General features: G+C 42.8%; 1 protein-coding gene across 7 annotated transcripts in view; it reads left to right on the top strand.

Moving 5' to 3' along the window:
• The window catches only part of RPRD1A (regulation of nuclear pre-mRNA domain containing 1A), an 80,580-nt gene extending 70,782 nt beyond the window's left edge, over positions 1–9,798 (top strand). For all 7 annotated transcript variants that reach the window (XM_053261722.1, XM_053261715.1, XM_053261716.1 and 4 more), the window contains one exon: positions 9,167–9,798. In XM_053261722.1, the coding sequence (XP_053117697.1) occupies positions 9,167–9,316 (150 nt within the window). In that variant the 3' untranslated portion in view covers positions 9,317–9,798. The remainder of the gene's footprint in view (positions 1–9,166) is intronic.
• The last annotated feature ends 13,269 nt before the right edge of the window (positions 9,799–23,067 follow it).

Consider the following 23,067-nt stretch of genomic DNA (forward strand, 5'->3'; position numbering starts at 1 on the left):
GCATCCCAAGAGGTGCAGGGGTGTAGCTATAATTGTGCGGATTAGTTCAAAGAACCCGGGGGCCCCAGCTCTTGAGGTGCCCTAAGCTCCACCCTTCCCTATTTTCTTCATTATCTCCCTCACTCTGAGGGGCCACCAGGGGGAGGGGCAAACATGGGCCCCCTCTCCCCTAGCTACACCCCTGGGTCATGGGCTACCAAACTCCTGTGGTCACATGATTGGGAATCTGAGCAGGTGTATGGAAGGGGCCATGCGTACACGCTTATGTAGGACTGGACACACGTGGGTGTGGCCAGGAAAGTGCATGCACAGCAGGAGCGGGCCATGTGCAGGGACATGCTATCAAGGCCTCATAAAATTTATCTACTGCAGACAGGCCCTGATAGGGAAGTAAAGCACTTTATACCAAGGGGCAGCCACAGGGCAATAGATACAGCCAAAGACAACTAGAGTGGGCATTGATGACAGATTCATTGAGTGCTCATAGGGAGGAACAAGGTGTGTATGGGTTTGTGCGGGGAGAGTGCCAAAGGGTAACCTTGGAGGTCCCTTGGCTCTACATCTCTGCCCTATTCTTGAAGCAGGACAAGGTTCCTCTTGTGTACCAAGCCTCTCAACTTACTATCTCTGCTGGTGCTGAAGTTAATAAATAACTTTCCCCAGATTGTGAGGCAACTGCAAAGCAAGGACAATAGGAGGTGCCGCAGTGGGTTGATGGAGGCCTCCTCCGCCCTCATGGTCTTAACGCCCCTGCCAAGCTACTCTCATATGTAGAATGGGCCCACGAGTGGGTCTTTAAAGTTCAATGTGCACCCCCATAGTATCAGCATGCAGGAATTATGCCATCTCACATATACCAGGAGGCCATTTGACTGCACAAAATTAATTTTAATATGCTGTAGGGAGAGCACAGTGGCGAGCTGTGCCCCCAGCTTCTAATACCAACAGAATCTTCCGTGCAGCATCCAGAGAAAAGTGCCCTAGCTGTGGGTGCATTGGCACCCCATGGCTACCACCTTCCATCTACCCAGGACTCTGACAATGGGAATTGCAGCAGGTGCACACCTTTTGTGCAGGTACCAACTTTCCTATGTCTGGCCGCCTACGTTGGGGCTCAGCAGCATATGTTGTCCAGAAACAGGCATCATTGTGTAAGGGACAGACCTCCTTGCCCAACTTCATTGGGGCACTGTGATCTCAAAGAGGGTAGTCTGTTGGGGTGCAGTGTTTTATTACTGTGCAGCACTGTGTTGTGTGCACCTGTGTTTTAGCATAGATGGTCACCTGTGTGGCTGAAATGGTGTGACATGTGCAGTGGCGGGTAGGACTGCTTCCCCACTTGTTCCCGTCTTTCTCTCCTATATTTGTTCCCAGTTTCCCTAAGAAGCGGTAGCAAGCTGGCAAAACCTGAAAGGGACGTCTCCCTTTAAATACTCTGAATGTGTGGCCATGGTATCACTGTTGCCGGGCAGAATTGGACAGAGCAAGGAGGATGGTGGGGGTGTGGCGCTTTTGCAGAGAGCCGCAACATGTATAGAGCTACCACGTTCCTGGGTGAGTCTCTATTGTTACGGTTCAAAAAGCAGCGAGTCTCTGTTACGAGTCTCTATTATTACAGTGAGTCTGGGCGAGTCTCTGTTCTTACTGTTCCAAAAGCAGCACAAAACCGTGGTTATGGTGGCATCCGTGTTTGGAGGCAATACTGCCACTGCCAAACCTCAGGTTGGAGCAGCAAAACTTAATATAAGCCAAAGGTTCAAACTGGAGTTTGCTGAGGCAAACCTCCGGTTGCTTTTGCCTCAAAACTGCAGTTCCAATCTCTGCACTATTTAACTGCAGTTTTGTGTTACATGCGAATGCAGCCTCTCTTTCTCTTGCCCCCCTTGTTTCTCTCTTGTTAACTTGTTAATTAAAGGTAACAAGTCATGTCTCCTCTCAGTCCATTCTATTGAACAAGTTAACTGTTCATCAAAAGTCCTTAAGTATGTCTGAAAACACACTCTGTAACAGTGCCTGTTTGGAGAGAAACACTGGCCACTTACTTCCCAGGAACTAGAGGAGGCTGGGAAGAAGCTTGCCTTGGAGGGAAATACTGGCTTTGATTAGCCAGAAACTGACTGATGGATAAATAAAACATGCTCTTACTAGAGGCTAAATGAACCACCACCCCAAACTACAAGCACTGCTTCTGATATTTCTTGGCAGCAGTTGGTCAGGGATTTTTCTGGTGTGGTGCAGTATACCTGAAACAAACCAAGGTGTTTTGCAAAGGGGGGAAGTGTGTGTGTGTGTGTGTGTGTGTGTGTGTGTGTGTGTGTGTGTGTGCGCGCGCGCGCGCGCGCACGCATGCACGCACACACGCACGCACATGTGCCTGCATGCAGAGTTGTTTAAACTGGACTTCTGGCAGAAGTCTGGTCCTCCACACCTGGTGGGCCCCCCCAATGTCTTGCCGGGGGTGGCCATGCCACCACCCACCGCTGGGCTCCACTGGGCTGCCGCACAATGCACAACTGTGTTGAGGGCAGGACCTGCCCACTTGAACTCCACTTGTGAGCAGCAGGGGCACTAAGGGCTGAGTGTGGGCCTGCCTGCGGCAGCCTGGGACCATCTACCTTCACAGCAGCCTTGAATCTCTCCAAGCGGAGAAAGAGTTGAAAGTGCCTCCTGCCCCATGCAAAGCTTCTCTGCTTCCTATAAGTAGGATTGTTTGCAAGCATCTGCCAGGGTTGCTTGCACAACTCGTGGGAGCAGCAGATCCCCAAAGCAGCAGCGAGGGGAAGAAGAATGCAGCAGGGGGATAGTGGAACTCATGTGGGGTAGAGAGTAGAAGAGAGGAGGAGGAAGTATGATGGAGGAGAGGAGGAGAATGACTAGAGCATGGGCCAAGCCAGAGGCTTCCTGGCTTGCCTGCAAATTTAGTCTCTCCCCTGCTTGCTGCTGCTGCTGTTTCTGCAGTGATTTTTCATCCTCATCTAGTAAGTTCCTTCTGGATTTGGCACTTGGCTCCAGGGTTGCATTTTGTTTACCTTTTGTTTCCTCCCTTGGGCTCAGCAGCAGAAGGTGGCCAGGTCTGGCTGAAGCTATTCCTGGAGATTCCCCACCCCACTACATGTGTGTGTGTCGGTGGGGGTATGTGATATTTTATCTTGCGGCCGAGGGGAGGGGTCAAAAGGCCTTTACATCCAGGCTCCAAAATTACCTAGGTGCATGTGTGCGTGCATGTTTGTGTTTGTGTTTCTGCTTGAATTGAATCCAACTTTTTTCCTTGAGCTGGAGGGGGGCAGTTTGAGTGAATTTTATGCTGCAGTTCAGCTGCTCTGATTTAGAAAGAGTTGTGGTTTTTTTTGCTACAGTACACCTATAGATTGGCATAATTAGGGTCACCACACGTTACCATTCTTTCCCCTTCCCTCCCTCTCCACTGTGCTGTTTCTTCCCACCTTTTTTTCTGTAACTGTATCAGGCTCCTTCCTCCTCTTAAAAATGATGAGGGAAATTTGTGTGCCCCACCTTATACAGATCAGCCATCCTGACTTTGGCCTACAACATGGCTAGCCCACATACATACTCAGGTTGGGCATAAAAGTATAAAAGTTGCTTCTGAAATATTTAATTGTTTGTACTCGAAATATCTTTACAGTGTGTTCATATAGAGCATGGGTTCCCAATAGGGGGTACTAGAATCTCTAGGGATACTTGAAGGTCTACCAGGGAGTACTCAGAGCCCTTCTGTTTTCCCATTCTGCAGCCATGCTAATTGTTCTTCATCTAAGGATCGCCAACTTGGATCTGAAACATCCTCAGCAATGTTTCCACTGCAGAACGGGAAGGAAGAGGGTAAAGAGCCTCCTCCACTGCTCCTGGTTGGCTGGCTCAGCATACCTCCCCTCCCACTCAGTTTTATTGACAGGTTTCCAAAAATTAGCACGGAGTGTTAGTTTAAATTTTAGCACTGAGTATTCTGATTTAAATTAATGGGACAAATAAGGTTTGCCCATCAATTTCAATAAGACTGCTTATGTGCAATTTAGTGTGGATGTGAGCCAGTGACTAATAGCCTGTCCCGTAACTGTAGCATTTAAGAGAGAGAATCTTTCTCTCTGAATCTCTCTCTGGAGTACCTGAATTGAAGGTCTGGAAAAGAAAAACAAGCTTTAAAAAGTTTGGGAACCACTGATGTAGAGAATTACCAAAGCAGAAGAAACACACAACAAAACTTGCTACAAATGTACAAAAGTAGGACATGATCATGTATTTTTCTTGCCTCAGATTATTTCAGAAGACAACACAGCTGGTCAGACGTCTATCACACACTGTCTCTACAATCTGCTTTTTCTTATTCAAATATAAAATATCTGTGTATTTATGTACATAATATCCGATGCTTTAAGTATTCTAATTGCCCTGGAAAATTTATTTATTTTCATTTTTCAGCCACCATCATTTTAGCTGCTTTGAGAAGATTCTATACTACAGTATGATGTTTCTTATTTACATAACCTTTTAAGTAACACAATTACTTTTGATAGTAAAGGACGTTTTATGTCCAATAATCAACTATATATTTTTCACCATTGCCAGTCAGATTTAGTTTTAACACTGTACCACAAGGCATGCTGTACAATACACCACGTTATTTGGTGCAATGCACGTATTTGCATTGCATTTCAATCTAGCATTGGAAAATAAATAAATTGATAGAATGGGTAATTTTTAATTTGGCTGGCGTATAATAGCATTGATGTAAGATTTTAACAAAAAAAATTGTTTTAAATGAACTGAAGAGTAGTATCTTATTTGTGTTAGACAATCTTTTGAAAGGATACTTTTATTTAAATCCCTTTCCTAGGAGATAAAGCTAAAAGTAAATAGATGTATACTTCTGAACAGATTCTGTTGCTGGCATAAATAGTGCAAATTGCCTAGCTGGGATGAGGAAACTAGTGTTTCTCCCCTTCCCCACAATGGGTGGTTGCTGTCAGCTGACCATGAGTGTGGCCGGGAGATGCTCCACTGCAACAACAGCAGGTGAACAAGCTGCAGCAATCTGAATAGATATCTGAATTAGAGCCATTATGGAAAGCTGGAACTTTTTTATTGTTGTTGATTGAGAGTATAGCACAATCCTTCCCACACTATGGTTGTATGAAGTTCTTAGCTAAATCCATTCTCATTATGATAATATACCAATGAGACTCTATTTTATTTTTAAATGCATCTGAGGTTATAATATGTTAACTCTGAGTTTATCGTATACTCAGATAGACAAAATATAATACTTTTTGCTAGTATTGGAGGCAATGTTTTCTGGCTAAGGGGTCAAACTAGACATTAATTTAAATGCCTAATTGTAGGTAATTGTGCTTCTTTTTGTTCATTCAATAGCAGCTGGATTGGAGTGAGGGGAAAGTGGGTTTTAACCCTGTGCCCCCACCATGGTCCCAGTTTGGACTCTCCACAGCTGCTATTTGTCCTGGGGAAATGGAAACTCCCATTGGCACCAATGAGAGCTTTACTGCAAGTCTGAAGTTGCCCAAAAAACCTGATGCAAAAAATGGATTTTTTTACCACCATATAAATCAGGCTACACTCTAACGCGAAGAAAGACCTGAAGTGTGTGAAGTGATCCCTATTAGCTTGCAGGGACTTCAGGGTAAATGTGGCGGATATGTGAATGTGCACCTCCATTCCAGAGGATATCCAGTGTGGTATAGTGGCTAGAGTGCTGGACTAGGACCGGGGAGACCCGAGTTCAAATCCCCATTCAGCCATGAAACTAGCTGGGTAACTCTGGGCCAGTCACTTCTCTCTCAGCCTAACCTTCTTTACAGGGTTGATATGAGGAGAAACCCAAATATGTAGTACACTGCTCTGGGCTCCTTGGATGAAGAGCAGGATATAAAAATGTAAAATAAATAAATAAATAAAAATAAATAAATAAATATGCAAACTGAAAGCTAGGGGTGAAAAACTTCCAGAACAAATAAAAGCTGTGTGTTTGGGAGAATCCAGACTGGGACTATGATAGATTAAACCCCGCCCTCCACATTACATGACCCTAATCTGCTTCGGGCCTGATCTGGCTGCTATTTACTAAATAAAAAATAAGCATGCTAGCCTCACTCATGTTTTTAAAGATAATGTCTATTTTGACCCTAAGGGGCTACAGTTGCAATCCTATGCATGGGGTAAGTGACTTGGTGAGAGTTACTCCTGAATAAACATAAATAGACTAGCACTGTTAGTTTAGCAATATTTCACAGCATCATTAACTTCTGAAACATTATGGCAATCTGTAGGGATGTCTTGCAGGATTTAGAGTCAAAAGATACTTGATTTGGAAGTTTGGGCACGAGCTCCACTGCTGCCAGGAAGAGTTTGGCCTTGCCAGAAGAAGTGGATGTTCCTTCTCAATTTGTTCAAATCATTACCTGCCTTGGTATGTAATGTATGTGAAGTGGCAGGGTTTCAAGAAGACACTTCTCCAGTTTGAGGAGCAGAGGCACAGGAAAGCAAAAAACAAAAAGCAACAACAGGGTGGAGCTGGAAGTCACTAGTGGGCTGCCAATTTCCTATCCTTGGTTAGATCCTGGTTTCCTATAGCTGTGTTAGTCATCTGTTGTTCAAAAACCTGACAGCAGTTTTTACCTGTGTTCTCAAAAAGCTGCCCCCAGACTTCCATCTCAGGTGCTGCAGGAAATTAAAAATCCAGGATGTTATTTCACTGGAAGCTTTAGCTTTTAAAGGAGTTTTTCTAAATCAGTTTCAATTTAGCATCTTCTCATTTCACTGTTCTAACATATTCTAAACTAACTTGAAATATTATTTATTTATATGAGAAGCGTTATTTATAAATATTCTTTATTAATATGAGAAGCGTTAAACAAATACATCATACCTGCTAGCATTCATAAATTAGCTTTGTTACTAAGTGTTCACAGGATCAAGGGCAAAGCACTCCGGTATTGAAGTCAAGAGATTATTGATATCACATTGCTGCTGCAGCAGCTGGTCCTAACAAGCCAGGGGTGGGTCGCCAAACAAGGTGTAGCTGCCTCTGGTTCCTGGCAGCCTGACTGCACTTGTATCTCCCATCCGACCTCATGTTAAAGGGAGCCATGCTTCAGGCACAAATGGGCTGCCAGGAAGCATAGACAGCTGCACCTCATTTGGCTCCCCCAGCTTGTTAGGACCAGCCACTGGTCCTACTTCTCTACTTTATCTCATGATGTTACTAGAGGCCCTGATTCTGTGCTTTTAACATCATTATGACAAGCAGAAACTCCGCAGTTGAAGCTTTTACATCCATGCCAGGAAAGGCTTTGCCTGCTTCATTTCTCCATGTCAGATTGGTATTAAAGACATAAGAACAGGGCTAGCAAAAAGGTTAGCAACCCTGTTCATAATCTGTTTAATTGCTCAGTATTCATACAATTAAAAAAGCCCCAAACCATGGCCTCCTCTCAGCAGTAATAGAGGGTTGATACAGAAAGATATGCAGAGCGGATACGCAGAAAGATACGCAGAGCAGAGCGGATATGTATACGCAGAGCGGATACGCAGAGCAGTAATAGAGGGTTGATACAGAAAGATACGCAGAGCAATTATGCCCCAGCAGCTCAGAGCAAATTGAAACCACTGAGCATGTCCTTCTATACTGCCTGTTCTACAGAGACATTCGTACCGCCTTTATTTCACCACTGCTGAACAAGCTTCTGGGGCGTACGAATCACTTCTATATTCATTTGCTGCTCTCTGACTCTAACCCCCACACCACAAAGATCGTTGCCAAGTTCTGTACAGCTGCGATTGGCATCCAGCTCAAGATGATAGCTGATGGGCTCCCCCGATCTGAGTCCTGATAACACTCGCCTCCATATTCTTCGTATCATATTAATTTCACCATGGCAATGCATAACATTTTATTAGATTAATGCAGTGTAACTTCACCATTTAGTGTATTTTAGTGTATTTTACCATTTACTGTAATTCCGTGTAACTTTACCATTTTCAGTAATAGTCCAACTTATGGCAACTGTTATAGTTTTAACCATTCTTAATTTTAATTCTAGCTTTTTACCACATATGAAATCATTTTCAGCTATATTACTACTTACTACTATTTAAATTCCCCTTCTATCTTTTCTGTGCATTTTATTATGGAAAAGTATGTTTAGCGGTTTTAGTTTCTTAGTAGCTTGTTTCTTTTTAAATTGTAATTATTTTAAATTTTAGCCTTTTCACAATAGCCTATCATCATATTTGCAATCACTTTTATCAACATGTAACTTTTCTCCAGTATTACTTTCATTTAATGTGTAATTTTATGCTGGTCTCTGACTGTAATAAAGCTTGATTCTGATTCTGATACAATTTTTTAAAAAAACCAGGCTACAAAACAATGCAATTATATCCCATCTATGAAGATGACACCTGACTGTTTATAATATTTTTTTCTAGCAAAAACATGATACTCAGTACTATCAATTTCAAACCATTTTGAAAATTAGCAACTTTGGGATAGTGGCATATGTGCATCTTTTACAAACTCTATTGCTTTCATCAGCAAATATACTCATGAAACAAATTATCCTGTTCATGTTAATCAGGGTTTATCTAGACAATAAAATTATGTTACTTTTAAAACTATATTTAATATATAGTATGAGAATGCATTTGCTGACCTTAGGGAAAGAAGTGAGATAAAAATGAAAGTAGGAACCCAGTAACTCTTATTCAATAAACAACCTTTCTTGTTAGTGCTACTGTGTCAGCCAGTACTTGCACTAAGATAAGGTTTGTGTTCTGAGACACAGAATAAATTGAACAACAAATTTGACTCACTGAAGAGAAAAGGGTAGGGGGAACTCTCCTGACAGGAAATGCACAAGAGGTTGTGAGATGTTTACTCTGCAGTGAACTGAGTGGGAGGGTCTCATCCTTCCCCTCTGCATGGAGAGACAAGATTTATACTTCAGGGTACAGGGAAAGTATCTTGTAGTTCTTGGAGAAAGCTCTGGAAGTTTCTATGGCCTATGCATTCCTTATGATGATCTGCACAGCAGCCATGAAGAAGTTCTTGTTCAGTTCCCCATACCTGTTACTACACAAGAAAATCGAACAGATGTAGAAGATATTCTTAAAAGTTTTTCTTGTCTTACAGGAATACAAGCACAAGTTAGCCAGAGTTTCTCAGGTTCGGAAAGAACTAAAGTCACGCATCCAGAGCCTTCCTGACTTGTCAAGACTCCCCAATGTCACAGGAAGTCAAGTGCATCTTCCATTTGCAGGGGATGTCTATACTGACGATTGACATTCAGCTGTGCTATCAGAATGAGGAGTTGGTTGTGTTGATTGATACTATTTTTGTATACTTAGCACTGAAGTGTTCTGATTTATAAGAAATGTTAAATGTTGCTTTGTTTACTATTTTACAGAAAAGTGGTGAAACAGGTACTATGTTTGTAAGAGGCAGCATCAGTATATTATTATGTTAAAGAGAGTGATTATTGTAATTACCTTTTCTATGGACTGTGATTAGACTCTTCTCCCACTAGAAAATTGTTTCTACTTTTTAGGGTTTTGTTGTGTGCGCTTTACTGGACACAGTCTATAGGAACCTGCACTTCAGTAGCAAATGGGCAAAAATATGGAAATTGATCTGATGACTTGTGCAGCGTTGTTTAAAACTTGACAGTGATTGTGTCCTTTCTCCAAAAAAGTAAAATTTTAATATAATGTAACTGAAAATCTTTGAACATAGATACAAATTATATTAAAACAGACCTTGAATGACTTAAATCTCCATATTTAAATTAATTTTAAAATACAGTATGATTCAGCATTTTAATTTGATGGTATCATCTTCTCAGAGACTTGGTTTTTATTTGTTGAAGGACCGTCTGCTTGCACAATAGCCTTTTTCTACAACTTCAGTAGGCAAATCTCCTCCTAGAGAACAAGCAGATATTTATACAGCTTTAAACACAGCTGCCAGTAAGGAAAATCCTCAAGTGGTTGCAGTGGAACAATTATGCAAGACTAAATTTGTACTCATTTCCGGTTAACCATGGCTAAAATTTGAAAATGCTTAAAAGTACCAATATAAAGACGTGATTATTAGGGATGTGCAAATCGATTAGTACCTGAATCTAGCTGATTCGGGTGATTTGGAGACAGAACAAATTGCCCTTGTGGACCATTGGCTAGATTTGGGTCCAAATCTAATCACACCGGATTCAATTCAAATTGATTCAAGATTTGGATTCCTCCTATTAATTCCCTCAGACCCTCAGCTTTCATTTTTATATATATATATATATATATATATATATATATATATATATATATATATATTTAAAGCTAAGCTCTAACCCTTGTAGAAGTGGAATTATGGAGCAAAATTTGTGGTCACTATTTTTCAATTGTTTGGATTCTTTGGTGTATAATAACTTTTCCTCAATGAATCTCTATGAGGATTCATTACACACTTTCATTTCTTCTATTCATTTTGACTGTCTTTGGACAGTGCCAACTGTCAACTGCCATGTGCCAACTACACCCCCCTCCTACTTCCAAGGCAGTGGGGTACTACTCAGTTTATGTTCTAGGAATTTTTTCGTTTAGAATTTTTTCAAGTCTTTGGTGTCTAATAACCTTTCCTGATAATGAATCCCTATGAGGATTCATTATCACCAAAGAGTCTAAACACCTCAAAAATTCCTAAAATATAAACTGAGTACTCAGTGGCTTGTGGGGTGGGGTGGGGGGTAGTTGGCACATGGGATGCCACTAATTCCCCACCCCCACTTGCAAGACAGTGGGGTCAAAATTAACAGAAAAACTGAAGGTGTGTAATGAAGACACCAACGAATCTAAACACTTCAAAAATTCCTAAAAAATAAACAGTACCCCACTGCCTTGCAGTTGACAGTTGGCACTGTCCAATGACAATCAAAATGAACAGAAGAAATGAAGGTGTGCAATGAATCCTCATAGGGATTCATTATGAGGAAAATTATTATAACCAAAGAATCCAAACACTTGAAAAATAGTGACCACACATTTCCCTCTATAATTCTGCTTCTGCAAAGGCTATAGCTTAGCTTTTAAAAAGAATGAAAGCTGGGGATAGGTGACACCAATGCGGACCTACCCACCACCCAAATTGGGTGCCCCTAGAGCCTTTAGACGTCATCCGAATCAATCTGAATCAAATCTGCTAACTGGGCAAAGAGGCACCTTTTAAACGTGGTGATTCTCTTTATTTAGCAAGGGGAGAGCAACTGGCCCTATCAACCCCCGTACTTCCAGTGACTGTTGCTGGCTAGTGTCTATCTATGTTTCTTTTTAGATTGTGAGCCCTTTGAGGATAGGGAGCCATCTTATTTTTTTTATTTATTATTTCTCTATGTAAACCGCTTTAGAAACTTGTTGAAAAGCAGTATATAAATATTTGTTGTTGTTGAATCAAATCCAAATCAAATCTGGGGTGATTGGGGGTGGGGACAGTTTTGGACAAAAAATAAATCAGGGGTGATTCAATTCGGGCACAAATTGAATTTAAAACATTGATTTGTGCACATCCCTAATGATTATGCAGCATGCTATATTCATTGGGGCAGAGCATTAATTCATAGCATTTGCTCAAATTGAGAATTAATCTAGTAAGGTCAGCTAGGAGGATTGCTGCCCATGTTAGAATATTATTGTAGCAAGTTCTATGGTGGGGGGGGAGAAATATTGAGGGGAGATGAATGCAGGCTGATCTGCCCTATAGGCCTCTTTATTGTGTGTTCATGGACCACTCCCCATGTTACAAGTACATTTGCAGGTGAGAAGACTCCAAAACCTTATTGTAAAATTATAACCTTAGAACTAGAACAATAAAATTGAGGCCATTTCATCTGTTAGGAAAATGCTGCATTCTAGTGGGTAGCTGATGCTCTTTTATAGCAAACATGCTAATTCAAGTATGTGAAAGTTTAATACCACTTCTCCCTAAACTCATGAAGAGCATTCTGGAACTTCTGAGATGGTTCCTCCCTCCTAGAACAGAAGACAGGGTCAACAGCTTTTGCTCTCCAGCGGAAGGGGCTGCCCTATCCTCCCAGATTGGTCCTGCCTTGGAAGTTGCTGGAAAGCTCACTAGAAGCTTTTGAAAGACCAAGCTTGCCTGATAAAGTGCCTGAGTGAATGCTATATCAGAGGTCTTTAGCATTCAGGCCTGTTTCTACATTCTTTTTTTTCTTGGGGTTTGCTGCCAACTTGTGACTAGCTCATTATTGCTTCTTCCTGGCAAGGCCCTGAAGCAGTGGATGTAGCAGTTCCATGGAGCATTGTTGGAAACCAATTGGGCTCTTTGCATCCATACTCCCTCCCCTCTGTCTAGGACAGGTAGGAAACCTTGGCACAGCATGAATGTGTTGTGCATGTTGGAAGGGGAGCATCAGACCTCACTGGGAGAAGGCACTCCATCACTAACCCTACAAATAAATGTTTTGGTGCCAAATGCAGGAACGTAACTGCTTGGTGAGTAATCCATTGCCATCTCTTCCCTTCCCCTGTCCAAACCTCAGGGATACCTTCAGTTCATACAATGGGTACAGTCCCTGGTCTCCAAGGAAGAAAAGGGAGCCATTGCTCACAATAAAGAGAATAGGTCTCATAGCAGATTGAGGTCAAAATTATCTCATAAGCCCCATATATTTTAAAAGAGACAGCATGGGCACTCTTCCGGGGCAGGAAGGAACGCAAGCACAAGAGGGGTAAGTGATCCTGATCCAACAGTTCCTCCTTGAATTCCAGTTTATCTATGTTTTCCGGTTTCCCTTCCTCTGTTTCTCCATCTCCCCGCAACTGAAGCCCTTCCCATCAGCGGAGGCAGCAGAACTGTGGCCAGGAGTAACCCAGCCCCCCCCCCAGCCCCATAACTCTATACCCCTCAGCTTGGTGCTCTTTGAAGGGGATCCTATTATTCTATTCCAAACAGATGTGTTGGATGTTTCTGACATGTCTGATGTGTTAAGAAGGGATTTTCTGAGGAGAATGTGAAACAGTTTGCCATATCAAAGTACAGGCTGTTTCAGGTGGATATATTTCCCACATCATTTGCAAAGGTATGTCACATCTTACAGCTTCCCCAAAGCACAGGCAGACCAGAGGAGGAAGTGGCCACCCAACTGTTAAGAAGGACTGAAGCCACTGTTCCTCAAGGTCCTACTAATCCCCTTCCAGTTCCCTTTCCAGAATTGTTTGTCAGTGTTTTGAGGTCAGAGTGGTCAATCTGTCAAAGACATGTCCACTAGCTGGCTAACAAATTGTACTCTCTTCCCTCTAGCATTATGGATCTTTTAGAAAATTCATTTGTCAATGCCATTGCTGCACTGACAACTTTCTTTGTGCTCATTCTGGAGAAGGGGGGCCCAGAGATGCATGTGATAAAGGCAGAGGCAGCACCTTGTATGTCCTTTGAGGTTTCTGCCACAGCCTTTAAGGCAGGGGTAGGCAATCCTGGCACTCCAGCTGCTGTTGCACTACATCTTCCATATCCCCAATCACAATTTACTCTGACTGGGGATGATGGGAGTTGTTGTTCAACAGCGGGAAAGTCAAGGTTGCCTACTCCTGCTTTAGGGCTTTGGTGACCAACGGTCTTTTCAATGGCCATTTTGGGCTGAGGAACTGCCTCTGGGATTCTCCCCCCAAGGTGATGAAGAATGGGCTGAAAAAGACTGTGCTCAGCTGTCCCCCTCGCAGACTCCTCTCTGGATGTGGTCCAATGTGGGGCCAGAGTCATGGTGGCCAACACTATGACAAGGTGCAATGTTTGGCTGAGAAGTTGGGATATTGACCCAGGTTCCCAAGTTCAACTTGTCAGTACTCTCTTTGGGGAGCTTTTGGAAGTAGGAGAAGAGAGCTGATCTTGTAGCAAGCATGACTTGTCCCCTTAGCTAAGCAGGGTCCACCCTGGTTGCATATGAATGGGAGACTAGAAGTGTGTGCACTGTAAGTTATTCCCCTCAGGGGATGGAGCCGCTCTGGGAAGAGCAGAAGGTTCCAAGTTCCCTCCCTGGCATCTCCAAGATAGGGCTGAGAGAGATTCCTGCCTGCAACCTTGGAGAAGCCACTGCCAGTCTGTGAAGACAATACTGAGCTACATAGACCAATGGTCTGACTCAGCATCCTATGTTCCTAGTGCTTATAGAAATCAAAGATAAAAAGTAAGCAGTGTCATCTGCAAAGGGAGAGGAGCATAGTTCCAAAAAAAATCTGCTTTGTTCTTTGACAATCCAGACAGACAACCAGAGCCCACAACATGAGACTTCAAATCAAGTTGGTCCCAACCCAGATTTAACAAAGAGGATTGGACAAAGACAATAATCTTCTTCCTTGTCTCCTCTCTCAGAGGGATCGAATAAATGGTCCTCTACATGAAGCCAGGTAATATCAGAGTCTGGAGGTGATAGTGGGGTCATCTGCTCTGATTCAGTTTGGGCATAGATCACATCAGACCAGTGGATGCTGTACACTATTTCCAGTAGTTAGTCACGGGAATTCTATTGTCTTCCCATGAGCAAATTTGTGGTCTCTCAAAAATCAATTAACCTAATCAAGCATTATCAATTTGCCACTTGCTGGACTTTTGATAGAAGTAGTTTCTGCATGTCAACTTCACCTGAGGGCTTAATTTTTTTTAATTTGTTCCCAAGAGGAATAGCAATGTGAAAAAATTCCTGAAGAAAGAGCACTTCAAGATAGAGATTTTACAGTCCATCGTAGCTTGAATCATCAAGGGGGAGACAGATCTGTTGTACTTTCACGTTCCAATATGCCCTGTGCACTAGATGTTTCTCTGCTTCTGCTACAAGAAGAGACATTTCATGTCAAACCAAAGGGCAATGCTTTGTATTTAAAGCATTGCCCTTTGGTTTGACATGAACTCCCAGAACATTTGCCAAAATTTTGGTGGCAGATCGCAGGATGCAGGGAGTGTACCTATACACTCCAGGAGTGTCCACATCTGGACACCTTAAGCTGCTCATCATCCAGGGAGTGAGGCCTGTGGGATATCAAACTGATGTGCCTTAGATAACATAACTTTGTAGAGAACCAGGAGAAGAGTTCACTTTTCTCAGTCAGCACGTAGAGCACTCCAGTTTTGGGCTGTAGGGGAATGCATTTGCAACCAATCACCCTCATGTCTGGTGCTTCATCTAGGGACAGCCTAGTTGAAGCCCCCTGTGGTTCATTGCTTTCCCTCATGGAATTGGATCCCAATGGCTCTCATGGGGGCTCCTTTTGAGCTACTTCCAAAATGTGACCTCAAGGTGTTACACAGTGATGTTTCTGGCTGCTATCCCCATGTCTTGAAGAACATCTGAGTTGTGTCTTCTGATCCACAGCTTTGTATTTTCCATAGGAACATGGTGGTGCTGAGACCTGATTCCTCCTTCTCAAGTAAATTTTTTGTTTCATAAGTCACAGGAAATTGTTGCCCTCATTTTGTCCGAATCCAGTACACCCTTAAAAATGGACACTGGATTTCTGTAGGGTGCTTAAGTTCTGTTTGGACAGGATTACATTTCTGCAAGTTTGAGGGCTGCCTGTGTCCTTTCAGAAGGCATCTGTGGCAGCTGTCTCCAGGTGGCTTAAGTAACCTAGCATATGCCACACTGGTGGTGTCATTGCCCATTCTTTAAGGGGGCAAGGATGTCTTTCCCCAAGCACTACTGAACAGCAGTTGTTTCCTCTGCTGATGCAGCCTATAGAGATGGGCTCAGCAGAATGTTCAGGTGAAATGAGCCTTGGTTTATTTTGGATCCCACCCAGAGATACTCTCTTACAACCTGAAGATTCCAGAATTCCCTCCATTAGCCTAAGGAGAAAAGGGAATTTCCTTTCTGTGAATTCCTAATTTCATAGATGCATGGAGAGTATTCCAACCCATACTTTTGAATGCAGACCAGGATCCAATTTTGCTGTTTTTCAGGCTTCTGCATGTGCAGGAGCGAATTAAGCTTTTTGCCACCTGTAGGCAAAAATGATTTGCCTCTCCGGCTCAAGGGCTTGAGAGAGGGTTAGATGGACCATAGGTCCATCTAACTCAGTATTTTCTACACAGACTGGCAGCGGCATCTTCAAGGTTGCAGGCAGGAATCTCTCTCAGCCCTATCTTGGAGAAGCCAGGGAGGGAACTTGGAACCTTCTGCTCTTCCCAGAGCGGCTCCATCCCCTGAGGGGAATATATTGCAGTGCTCACACTTCTAGTCTCCCATTCATATGCAACCAGGGTGGACCCTGCTTAGCTAAGGGGACAAGTCATGCTTGCTACCACAAGACCAGCTCTCCTCAGATAGACCAGAACGCTCCATACAAGTGTGCAGGGCATTCTGGGGATACCACCGAGGCCGGGAGGTTTGTTAGAGCCAAGCGACTCCTCGTGAGTAGCTGTGCCGCAGCATCTCATGATTGGGTAAATGGGGTTAGTGGAATGCTCACTCTGCTAACCTCATTTAATGGAAGGAGTATTTAGTGGAGTTTGCTGCCGGAAGCCACGTGACTCCCATGGCACCACAAAACAGCAGGAAAGCGGGCTGGTCTCCCTTAGCCTGCTTTCCTGCAGTTGTGGGAATAGCCTCACTGTGGACAAAACCTGCTCTCTATTCTATACCAATACAGACTTGGCCAGATTCTGCACAGTCCACCACTGTCAAGAGGAGAGAGGAATCACCCCACAGAGTGATGGGGTTATGAAAGACCCATCATAAGAGAGGAGAGCTGGTCTTGTGGTAGCAAACATGACTTGTCTCCATAGCTAAGCAGGGTCTGCCCTGGTTGCATATGAATGGGAGACTTGAATGGGAGCACTGCAAGATATTCCCCTCAGGGGATGGAGCCGCTCTGGGAAGAGCAGAAGGTTTCAAGTTCCCTCCCTGGCATCTCCAAGATAGGGCTGGGAGAGATTCCTGCCTGCAACCTTGGAGAAGCCGCTGCCAGTCTGTGAAGACAATACTGTCTGACTCAGTATATGGCAGTTTCCTATGTTCCTTAAGACAAGCTTACTATTTGGCAAATGACAGCAATGCTGAACCCAGTGACTACTGGTCTACTTAGGGATGGGGGTGAAGTAGAAATTTAAGGAAAGAGGCACCCACCACTCAGTTAACAGAGAAAAGTGGGAGGTAAAGTAAGGTGTGCCATTGAGTCAGTGTCGACTCCTGGCGACCACAGGGCCCTGTGGCTGGGTTGTCTTTGGTAGACTACAGGAGGAGTTTACCATTGCCTCCTCCCACACAGTATGAGATGATGCCTTTCAGCAATTTGCTGCTGCCCGATATAGGTGAGGGGAGAGCCAAAAAAAAGTCTTCTAAGGCTTCTCCCCCACCTGCTGCGGCCCCATTCTCCGCCTGCCCCATTCCACCATTTTACAGGATGGTGAAGGTCATCACCATCCTGCAGCTCCTTGAACTCAGCCAGCCAGTCAGCCAAGCAGCCTGGCCTGCCATCCTTCCCGTCACCCCATCTTTCTTCCACTATCTTTCTCCCTATCCCCTCTTTACCAAGGAGTCCCACTCCCAACCCTCCTGGCCACTGAGCAAGACTGAGGTGCAGTTAGGAGCTGTACCCCACAGCCACTTCAGGTGCTGCCGCCACTAGCAATAACACACTTGCCTTCCTCTGCTCTGCCAAATGGAGCGCATGTGCAAATCCAGCCTCTGCAAGGTAAGAGCAGCAACGCTGCCGCCCACAGGAGTTTATAAAATCTTGTGGAAAAACAACGCATTCTGGTTTATTCTGTGGAGTAGGGCAGGATTTGGTCCGGCATTTACTGCATTTGTGAACACCAGATCTGCCACCCGTCCTAGCTACGCACATTTCTTTAGAACTTGTCTTTGCACTCCACACCCAGAGTCAGAAGTTCCTTCTTAGACAGCAGTGGGACTGCAGTCAAATCAAATCTACTAAGATTTCTGAGATGAGAGGGAGAGGGGGAAGTAGAAGAACATATCATTTGTTTGTGTGTGTTTGGTGAAGGGGGAACGGTGCCCTTCCTGCCCTTAAAGCCAGCCACTCAGTGATACCGTATTTCTACAAGAAATGCATTTACATGGATCTGAATTATACAGATTGGAAAAAAGACTGGACAGGCTCATAGTCAGCTGGTGGCATGGTGTGTTCCTGCCACACCAAAAAATTCTGTTTCCTCCCCAGCCTCACTGACAGTTTTCACTGCCTCCCCTGACTTCTGCAATCCACTCCCCACCACACCACATTTTTTTAAAAAAAATTATTATTACTTGAGGCTGGCTACAGGCCTGGACTCAGCAGTCTAGAGGTATTCATAAATGCCTACCTCTTAGAGAGTCAAATGTGGAAATAGATCCCACAGGTAGATATATCATTCTTGAAGCCCACACAGGAGTGAAATCTTATCTAATGGTTAATGTTATGATCCAAATATAGATGACCCAGCTTTCTTCCAAAAATTACATATGCAGCTAATGCAAAAAAAAAAAAAAGTCCAATTTGATTTATGGTGGAGCCTTGAGATAAGCCAATTTGTTTGAAAGCCAAGCTTTCTAATGTGCCTGCTTAGAGCATGTACACAAAAAGGCTGTTTGTATGGCATGCATTATACTGACTTCATATTGTAATTTCAGTAGGTCTGCATAAAGGGTAGGAGTGGCAATCTAAAGCCCTTTACTTGGAAAAAATTAGGGATCTTAATTCCTAAATAAATTTCTCAGACAGTTCAACTCAACTTAGAACAGATACTTGTCAAAGTAAAATCAGATTCAATCACTTATACCATACTGCCATTGAGCCTATGAGGGAAATTAAACATAATCAAAATGAATATACTCCCAATATTAATTTACATTCTTAGGGGTCTTCTACTTACAGTTCACCCAAATTATTTAAAAGAAAGAGATAATCTAATTTGATGTTTTTAATATGGGGTACTAATGCCAGACCATGTATAGCATATAAGAAGTTAGTTACCTGTGTCTCTGAGGGGTGGGGCTTCAAACTCCCAAATTTACGTGTTTAGCACAAGTTAAGCAAGAAAGATTCTGGCAATCAGATCCAGAAGTAGAAATATCACTTAGATATTTTTCAGACAGAAGCAGCAGCTCTATCTCCACTGGACAGCCCTGTTCAATATGTCTTTCTCTTTAATTTATATCCTGCTCTTTTTCCAAGGAGATCATTATGTAGGAATAGTCACGGAATGGGATATGTGTTCTGTCTCAAGCTCAGAACAGAATGCAAATGCCTGGAACGTTCTGTAAGAACAACTGGTGGAGCCAGTTGTTCTGATGGAACAAGTTCAGAACATTTCGAAAGATCCGAGCATCATTTTGGAGGCTTGTTTGTCCCTTGCTGACTGGTTTTGGCATTGACTTCCAATTAGCTTGCAATCTCCTTGGTTGGCTTGTTATCGTAAAAATCAAATTGATTTGTATGATAACAAGCCAACCAAGAAGCAAGGAAATCACAAGCTAATTGGAAGTCAGTGCCAAAACAAGTCAGCAAGGGGGAAATGGGCCTCCAAAATGGTGCTCAGAACACTCAAAACCTTCTGACTCAGAATGGGGTCATTCTGTTCCAAGTGCAAAAAAGGCCCTTCATTTGAAGGGTATTCTGTTTTGAGTTCAAAATGGCCCATTTCAATTCAGAATGTTTGTGCTCCAAATGTTCTGCACATCCCTGTTTCCACAATAATGGCTACTAGAAAAGCATGGATAGCAATCATAGATCAGATCCAATTCAATCCAAATGCCCATAATTTAGCATTTGAGGCAACCCACCTGTTCAAATTATTGGAAGTTAAAGGACTTTGCACTGTCTCGTCTCAGACAGTGGAGGACAGACTAGTGAGTCAGAGGGCTAGAGGGTCAAGACATTGGTCACCCCTTCTCCACTGCTCTGACACTATCCCTTTGAAATGTAGATTGGTACTCCTAGGGATTAACTTCCTTCCTCTCTCTCTTCCCTACCAGCCCTTCTACCTTGCAACATGGCAAGCTCCTCTCCCTGCACCATGTGTGCAGAGAAGATGCAGAATCCATCTGCATCCAGCTAGATAGATTAGAGATCCTAACTCCTCACTTTCCTATCTAGAATGGAGTTCCTTAATAAATGCCTTATATATTGATTTGAAACTATGAATTGGCTCCAAGTTACTTTACTCTCAGCATACACACATGCCTAACTAAATCCACTGTGTTGTGCCTCTGTGCACTCTGCTATAATGAGAAAGGGATTCTCTCACCACAGAGAATTTCCAGCACAAATAGCACATAAACCTGTTGGTTTTTGTTTTGAAAACCTGGGCTGAGAGCAGTATTTATCTTCTATCTCAGCTGCTAACAAAGAAAAAAGAATGTAAGTTGTTTGCAAGAACAATTCTACTTCCCACCTACAGCAGCATAGCCATATATGCAACTCAAGCAAGGAATAACAGCAAAATTTGGCCTGGATGCACTAAGTACGTCAGACCCACCTGATATTCTCCAGTTATTATAGACTTAGCAGGATGAAAATGAATAAATTGTTCTGTCATTTACTTTTTGTATTTCTATCCACAACTTTAGAACCTAATAAATAAATGGAATGCTGAGCTTGAACTAAAAATTACACCACCACAATGGATTGCTGCTCTGATCAGCCACTTAATAATAATAATCATCATCATCATTATTATTATTATTATTACATTTTATATCCTACTCTTCCTTCAAGGAGCCCAGAGCGGTGTACTACATACTTATGTTTCTCCTCACAACAACCCTGTGAACTAGGTTAGACTGAGAGAGAAGTGACTGGCCCAGAGTCACCCAGCTAGTATCATGGCCGAATGGGGATTTGAACTCGGGTCTCCCTGGTCCTAGTCCAGCACTCTAACCACTACACCACACTGACTCTTTAGACATCAAATTACAATTAATCCAGCAGAAAAGCCTATTTAGAGGGTACAGAACATCATTCTTATTTAACACATTGGACATCATTCCAGAAGATAGCTGCTAGAAATATAAACAGGAAGATCTTAAACAACTACTCTGGAAATAACACCCTTCTGGAAAGAGGTTCTGAAGCTGATCAATGTTATTTTAGATATGTCTCTTGAAATAAGAGACGACAATAGCTTGCCGGGATATATACCAAGTAAATGGAAACTGACAGAGGGGCAGAAATGGTTTACCAGGGCTACTCTGGTAGTGAAATTGTACATGCAGAAAATAGCAACTGAAATTGGGTAAGGGATGTGAGAGGATAAACAGAATACAATTGTAAAACTTTTGAAAACCTTCAGTAAACTATATAAAAGACAGTCATATATAAAATATAAAAGACAGTCATCTCCTACATCCCTAGATTTTCGGCGCCTGAGTGGTGCAAGTAGCTCTGGGATTCGATGACTAGAGCCTCAGAAAACAACTATGAATTCCAGAGTCACTTGCACCACTCAGGGACCTAAAAGGGAATTTAGGAGACAGGAAACAAGTCATGGAAGGCAAGGCAGCAGGTTGAGTGTTTGCTAGAGGATGTCACAAAGCTTGTCTCCTGCTCTCAGGCAAAGGACTCCAGGGTCAGACAGACATGTCAGGTCTCTAACTAGCCCCAATCTGACACACAACATGGCCCTTCTTTGTCCAACATCTTGGGCCTTGCACAGGCCTAGTAAATTATTTCTTCACATACTGTGCAAGGCAACATGGGCAGCTGAAGCAGTGCCTGTGCTGCCCCACCAAGTGTTGGTACCAATATGGTTCCACTCAGGGGAGAAGCTGCACTTTATAGTTGTGCAACATGATCCCATTAGAAATAATCATTGTACAACTGTGATCACACAACTTTACCCTGACCAAAACAGTACTGTTGCAATATACCATCAATGGTAGTTACATAGATATAGCTGCTTAAGTAGTGTTCAAAATGCCCGTGTTGCCTTGTACAATATGTGAACCAATGTGTTTAAGACTAGAGTGTAAACGTTTTGCTGTGCAAAGTATTTTCCAGATGATCACCACCCAATTTTGAGTATATGAAGACCCACAACATCCTCTATTTAGAATGAACAGAATCACTGATAACTCACAAATGTGCAGTATGCAAACCTTTCAACTTGTGATACTAGCCAAAAAATCTTTAGCTTAACATACAAGAAATTATTGTGTTTTTAAACAAGGGTTTGAAACACTTTCCACCTTTGTGGAAATCTATGATATTCTTCTCTCAATCTGCTTTACATTAAGAAACTGTTGCTTCTTGCCTCAGCGAATACAACCTAAACTGTATGCAAGCCAATTTTATGCTGTTTTATTCCTAAAACTAGGGCAATGAATCAGAACATTCCTACAAATTATAATTAAATGGCCTCACTCTGGTGCTTCCTGACCACTGTACACATAAAGTCTAGCCATGGCAAAGTTGCCCAAGAGTGTAGTTAAGCAACTCAGAAATGCGTGCTTGTAAGTGTGCAATGGAGCTGGCCAATCTCTATGCCTTAAAACTAAAGCTTTCTGAAACAAAGCTATTTCTTCAGTTACAAAAGCACTTTGCTATGAAATATGGGCAGGTGGCGGGGGTGGGAAGGCAAATCTAACCATCCCTGACCTAGGGATGAGTACCTCTTAGTACCAGTTGCAGGGGAGTAACAGCAGGAGGGAGGGCATGCCATCAACTCCTGCCTGTAGACTTCCAGCAGCATCTGGTGGGCCACTGTGTGAAACAGGATGCTAGACTAGATGGGCCTTGGGCCTAATCCAGCAGGGCTATTCTTATGGTTTGGTTTGCCCCCATTTTTTCCATAATTTCTTCATTAAATGTGTAAATGTGTTTGTGAATATTAAAACTATTAACACTTTTAACTTGTATGCAGGCATTCTCTTGTTTTATGTAAACATTTCATTACTGAACATTGACTGAATTTCTAATGTTGATCTTTTTAATGTTCTTTTGTTCAAAAACATGTTTTGTGCTATTTTATTTGGTAACTAACATTTCTCTGTTCCTAATCTTTCTCAAAGTTATAGGTGATTAAAACCAAACATC

This window comes from Hemicordylus capensis, chromosome 6 (genome assembly GCF_027244095.1).
Source record: "Hemicordylus capensis ecotype Gifberg chromosome 6, rHemCap1.1.pri, whole genome shotgun sequence".
Taxonomy (NCBI): domain Eukaryota; kingdom Metazoa; phylum Chordata; class Lepidosauria; order Squamata; family Cordylidae; genus Hemicordylus; species Hemicordylus capensis.